This window comes from Capricornis sumatraensis, chromosome 1 (genome assembly GCF_032405125.1).
Source record: "Capricornis sumatraensis isolate serow.1 chromosome 1, serow.2, whole genome shotgun sequence".
NCBI classification, from domain to species: domain Eukaryota; kingdom Metazoa; phylum Chordata; class Mammalia; order Artiodactyla; family Bovidae; genus Capricornis; species Capricornis sumatraensis.
In genome coordinates this window covers 63,111,350-63,117,349 of record NC_091069.1, presented here as the reverse complement: position 1 = coordinate 63,117,349, position 6,000 = coordinate 63,111,350, and the positions used below count along the sequence as shown (strand labels likewise).

General features: G+C 40.2%; 1 protein-coding gene across 1 annotated transcript in view; it reads left to right on the top strand.

Moving 5' to 3' along the window:
• The first annotated feature begins 261 nt into the window (after positions 1 to 261).
• The window catches only part of PAPOLG (poly(A) polymerase gamma), a 29,118-nt gene continuing 23,379 nt past the window's right edge, over positions 262 to 6,000 (top strand). The window contains exons 1-3 of the mRNA XM_068987595.1: positions 262 to 346; positions 2,292 to 2,453; positions 3,899 to 3,965. Coding sequence (XP_068843696.1) covers positions 330 to 346; positions 2,292 to 2,453; positions 3,899 to 3,965 — 246 coding nt within the window. The 5' untranslated portion in view covers positions 262 to 329. The remainder of the gene's footprint in view (positions 347 to 2,291; positions 2,454 to 3,898; positions 3,966 to 6,000) is intronic.

The following is a 6,000-nucleotide window of genomic DNA, read 5'->3' as shown; positions in this document are numbered from 1 at the left end:
ATGCCATTGCCTCTTACCGGGACCTAAAGCAGGAGGGGGCGGGGTCGAGGGCGGGCCCAGGCCCCCCCCATGGGCGGGGCCGCAGCGGCCGAGGGGCAGGCTGGGAAGCGGCGCCATATTGGCGTCGGCCGCGCTGTATTGTCATAAATAGGGCCGGTTTTGTGGTGTTTTCACTACTCGGTTGGATGCCTCGGCTGTAGTAAGTGAGAGAGTGAGCGTGCAAGCGAGTTACAAGCAAGCGGAGGAAACTGGACAGGAGGAGAAGGGAAGAGCAAGAACAGGACTCCAGAGCGAAAGACAACTCGCCGGTGAGGGAGACGCAGGAAGCGATGAAAGAGATGTCTGCGTAAGTGGTGGGGGGCGGCGGTTGGGGGTGAGGCAGAACTGGGTGGGCTGCGGTGGCCTGCACGGACCCCGTTTCCGTTCCCTGCCTCTCGCGTCCTGCCTAGAGCTCTCGTGTAGTCTCCTTTCTCCCTCCCGACCGGTCGGCAAGGGCACCTCCCCTACACCCGGCGGCTCACCTGGCCAGACTCGGGGACTCTAGAAGTCCCCATCTGTTCCCTGGCTGCTGTGTCTCCGAGGACGCCCCCAGACTAGGTTGCGGCGTGAGAAAGGCCCGTGTGTCTGTGGGGAAAAATTGTCGGTCACTCTCCTGCCCCCAGCGCTGTCTGAGCCGGTCTCAGCTCCTGTCTGCATTGGCGCAAATACCATCCCCCTACCTCCCCCGCCTCCCTTCCTGACCGGCTGTCTCCAGGTCTTCTGGAGTGCATTCACCCCTATCCCAGCCCATGGGTTTCTCTTTTTAGTCAAGCTTTGGTTTTTTCACCCTTCCCTCATCTCCCCACCTATCCACAGTACATCTGCCAGTCTACACCTCCTGGTCATACTTTGATAAGTCAGAAACAGTGTCGGTGCTTGGCAAGATTTTGTTGTAACTTCTTACATTTTGGTTTATTAGGAAATAATTTAAACATACAGAAAAATGCCGAAAATAACATAACAGCATCATTTACGTAGCCATCACCCATCTCCCAAAGCATAACGTTCCGTGTGTGTGTGTGTGTGTGTGTGTACACATATCTTTAGTTAAAAGAAACCGAACATACTGAATACATCTGAAGGAATTCTGTTATCTCCTCCTCTAGGCCCATTCACCTCCCTGCCTGGAGTTCCCCACAGTTCTGAATTTGATGCTTATGCGGCATATTTTTTTTTTAATGCTATTACTGCATATGTATATGTCCATAATCGGCATTGTTTTACTTGTTTTTAAACTTTATATGACTAGTACCACACTTGTTATTCAACAACTTCTTTAGCACAACATGTCTTTTGAGATTTGTCCATGATAGTATTTTTCAGCTCTAATTAATTCACACTAACACTGTATTGTTTTCTTTTGTAGAGATACATTCTGATTTAGTCCATTTCCTGTTAGTGAGTGTTTTAGGTTTTTTTCTAAGTTTTCTTTTTTTTTTTAATGTCACAATGTGGTAGTGAACATTTTTGTACATGTCTCCTTGTGCACTTATCCTAGAATTTTTCCAGAGTGTTTACTTCTCCAGGGATTGTGTCACTTGCTTTTGTTTTCCTGTCTAGATGAGAGAGGTTCAGAACCGTGGATTTGGAATTTTAATGCTAGTAGGGACCTTGATAGCCAGCATTTTCAGCACAGAGATAAGAAAGTGGGACTCAAGATCATAGTTGGTATCATAGACTTCACTTAGTCAGTGAAGAGAACAATTAACTAGAGTCACAGAATGTTAGAACTATAAACTCTGATGGAAACAACGGATGTTAATAGGTTTCTCTGGGACACATCTAGTGATTTCTTTTTAAAAGCTAGAGTATTTCATAAGGACCTTCTAATGAAATAATTTGTTTTTTAATGAGGTTGGGGGCATTGTTTTTTACGTAGAGCTTTCTTTCAAGTGGCTGACTGCTTTTCAAAGGTGGTACTTGACTTAAGTCTGCAGGGTGTAGTCAAGGTGGCCCTGGCCCAGCTCCCATTCAGGCTCTTTGCATTTGAGCTGAGTGGTGTTGGCACAGTTGTCCTGATGCCAACACAGGCTGCTTTTGACTTGAAAACGCATCCTAACCATGAAAGCTTAAAGTAGAATGAATCTCCATAAGCACAAAATATCCTTTTTTTCCTTAAAAAAGGGGTGGGGGGCAACCAATAGTACTGAGTAAACTTTTAAAGTAGCTAAATTAATGAGTGGATTGAGAGATTTAATGTATCAGTAAATGAAACGTTAAATTTTTTCTGCTCTTTCATTTTTCTTGAACAGAAACACTGTGCTGGACAGCCAGCGTCAACAAAAGCATTATGGAATCACCTCTCCAATTAGCTTGGCATGTCCTAAAGAAATTGATCATATTTACACACAGAAATTAATTGATGCCATGAAACCATTTGGAGTGTTTGAAGATGAGGAAGAATTGAACCATAGGTATGTCATTTAAAAATGCAAAGTATTTTACAGTACATTCTTTAATCATTACTTCTATAAACATATATTCATGTACCAGTGATGTCCCTGTGTAGGGATATAAAAATGACAAAATGAAGAGAAAACTTGGCCTTCCTAGAGCTTAGAGGAGGAAACTTAACAATTAGCCAAGTAAGTAAAATAAACACAGTGTTACATATGACAGTTGCCGGCTGAGAAAAATGAAGCTGGGAGTGGAGGTTTGTCAAGAAAGTCTTCATTGACATTTGAGGGAAATTTTGAAAGTGAGGAAAGAGCTATGTGGATTTGATGGAAGAGCAGTCTAGGCAGAGGCTTGCGTCAGGACTGTACCTGGTATATTTAAAAAAGATAGCAAGATAACCTAGGTATATGACACAGAGTGAATAAGAAGGGGAATGTGGGCTTAAAGAAAATGAGATAGGAAGGAGCTTGGAGGGAAAGGTCATTTAGGACCTGAAAACCATTATAAAGGTTTTGGCTTTTACTCTGAGATGGAAAGCTGTTAGGGTTTTGAGCAGCAGATTGACATGATTGATTCATGTTTAACACAGTCACTCTGGCTGCTTTACTGAGAGTAGTCTGCAGAGGGGTCAAAGTCAGAAACAGGGAAACTAGTTAGGAGACTGTTCTAATAACCCAAGGAAGAAATGGTGACCGGAACTAGGGGGACGGCAGTGGAGGTGATAAGAGATAGTAGAATTCTGGATGTCTTGTTTAATAACTGGAATGGGGGTTGGTGGGGGGCATCAAGGATGATGCCAAGATTTTTGGTCTCAGCATCTGGAAGGATGGGGTTCCATTACTTGAGAAAGGCTGAGGGAGAAGCAAGTTTGGACGGATCGGGAATTCAGTTTCTCATGTGTTATCTTTGAGATGCCTAAACTTTTTTTTTTAATTTGGATTTGGATATTACGTTGGTTGCAAGTTTGTTTTAATATCAAATTGCTTTTATTAAGTTAAATTTTATAAAAAAAATTAGCCAATAAATAATTTGCCTGTTTTTATTATCCAAAAACTTGTAACTGTCAATGAGAGTGCTGACTTCTACTGTTACCACACTGAATTGATTTTATTCCATAGTAAGGCCAAGAAAGTTGACAGTTCAGTTGGCCTCTGCAGCCTTATTGAAGGTAATTTTGATTTTTTTTTAACTAGGCTTTTTGAATTTTGAAAAAATAGCTCAAAAACCAAAATACTATCGTCACATTTATCGTCTCTTTGGAACTCTTAGGAACCTAAGAATGCCAAAGAGATGTGCCTTGTGTCAACAGATGTGATAGCATTAGCACGTGTATAATATGCTTTTACTCTAGCACCAACATAAAGGTACTGCCTATAAGTTTAATTACTTTTAAATATACTGTTTGTTTTTGGTGGGGGTTTTTTGTTTGTTTTCATCTAAAGCATTTTATGTTTTGTTATAGGCTGGTTGTTCTTGGTAAACTGAACAATCTAGTAAAAGAATGGATTTCTGAGGTCAGTGAGAGTAAGGTAAGACTCTAAATTGAATTCATAGTTTCATTGTGTCCTGGTAACAAAATGCAGAGTTGAGAATAATCAAAAATAGATTAAACGTTTTTAGTATACTTGGAGATGCATTGTTCTAGACAGTTGAAGTGAAGAGAAAGTCACTCAGTCATGTCCAGCTCTTTTTCACCCCGTGTACTGTATAGTCCATGGAATTCTCCAGGCCAGAATACTGGAGTGGGTAGCCGTTACCTTCTCCAGGGGATCTTCCCAACCCAGAGATCGAACCCAGGTCTCCTGCATTGCACGTGGATTCTTTACTAGCTGAGCCATCGGGGAAGCCCTCTAGACAGTTGAGTCCTAAATAAATGAGGATTTACCCCAGAGGTAGCCAGTGTCTGACTACATTTCCACATAAATGTCTTCCTTGACTCACATGTAGTAAACCAAACTTTAAATACTGAAATTTTAAAAGCCAGATTTCAGAAATCTGGTGAAATAACAGGTGTGGCAGCACTGGGCCTTTCTTCGGGCAAGGCCAGAAGAGGCTTGAATGGAATTGGGCTACTCCCCTCTGGTGCCTCATGGTCCCCGTTACTCCCTGCTCTCTCAGACATAGCAACTGTCAATTATTAGTTTCTGTGTTTCTTATGTGTATACTTTCCTCATTTGCCTACCTGCCTGGCCTGTGAGACGTTGGAGTTTGCAAACCCTAATTTATAATTATACTGCTTTCTTCCCCTCTAGTAGCTTAACTTTTTTCCTTCTAGAATCAATTACATATCTCTTTGCTTTCTTAGAATCTTTTGAATTCATTTGTTTGGGAATCTTCATTGGCTGTAGTAAAATGAGATAGGGCATGTTCAGCTGGATAATACTGTTTGTTCCTTTACTAAGTGGCTCAAACTGTTGTATTTTAAATTTTTAGTTTTAGTTGTGTGTGTTTTTTTTAATAGTTTTCCCATCTCTTAACAGCTATCAGCTGAAAGTTAATGGCTCGCAGCAGTAGTGTCTCTGTAAAATCCCTTTCTGCCCATTAATTTTCATCAGTTTAGAAATTACACACCTGTTAGAATTCTTTTACAACTTTTATTTCCTTTTGTAACCTTTGATATGTGTATAAAATTGGTTCTTTCAAGCAGTGGGCTCTGAATAAGGTTATGAGGGACTGTGCTAAGTCTACAGTCATTGAGTTTATATAAATGGTCTTTACACTATTGACTTTTTCTGCCAAATGACTATCTGGCTCATGTTTGAGCTCACAGCAAGGTTATCAATAGTTGAAGTTTTCTGTTAGGTTGAATTCTGAGCAGGTGAAATGCTAGTCATGAGTAATTAAAAAAAAAAAAATCATGCTTGTTTCTCTGCTACTAGCTGATCAACTCTTTAATAATCTTGTCTTATTCACTTGCACAACCTCAGGACAGAGCTCAGGCATTGAATGAATGTTGGGGAACCTGTTGTCTCTGTCTATAATCAGCCCATAATTGCTGTGGGTATGCACACCAGATACACAACTTGCTAGAACTGATTTAAAATCAGAGTAACAAGCTTTTTGACTTCTTGTGTTGTCTTTATGTCATGTAATGTGGTTATACTGAGGTCTTTGCTCTCATACATATTCCAGGATACATCAAGGGAAGTCAAGTGTTAACTATTCACAAAAAAGGGCTAGATACTTTATTCAGAGGTGCACCTAACTAATTTTCTTACTGGGTGGATTTTTTGCACCTAAAAGAAAAATTAGTAGAATCTGTTTCAAGGTCAAAGGTTTTTTTAAAATTTTTAAAAATTGCTTTCCCCTCATTTTATTTACATCAGTACTTTAATTTACAAATTTCACTAGCTGGTTTCCATTTAATTCCTAGGCATAAAACCATTGTTAAAAATTTGAGGCATTACCACTATTTGATCTTTTTTTTTAAGCAAATAAAACAGTTTTTTAAAAAATTTAATTGGTTTTAGCATCTTCCTTTGCATAGACACAGTGATTAGTCATTTTCAATATCATAATTCTCTGTCATTTATACCTATTTTATATGGGAAATATCCAAAGGAT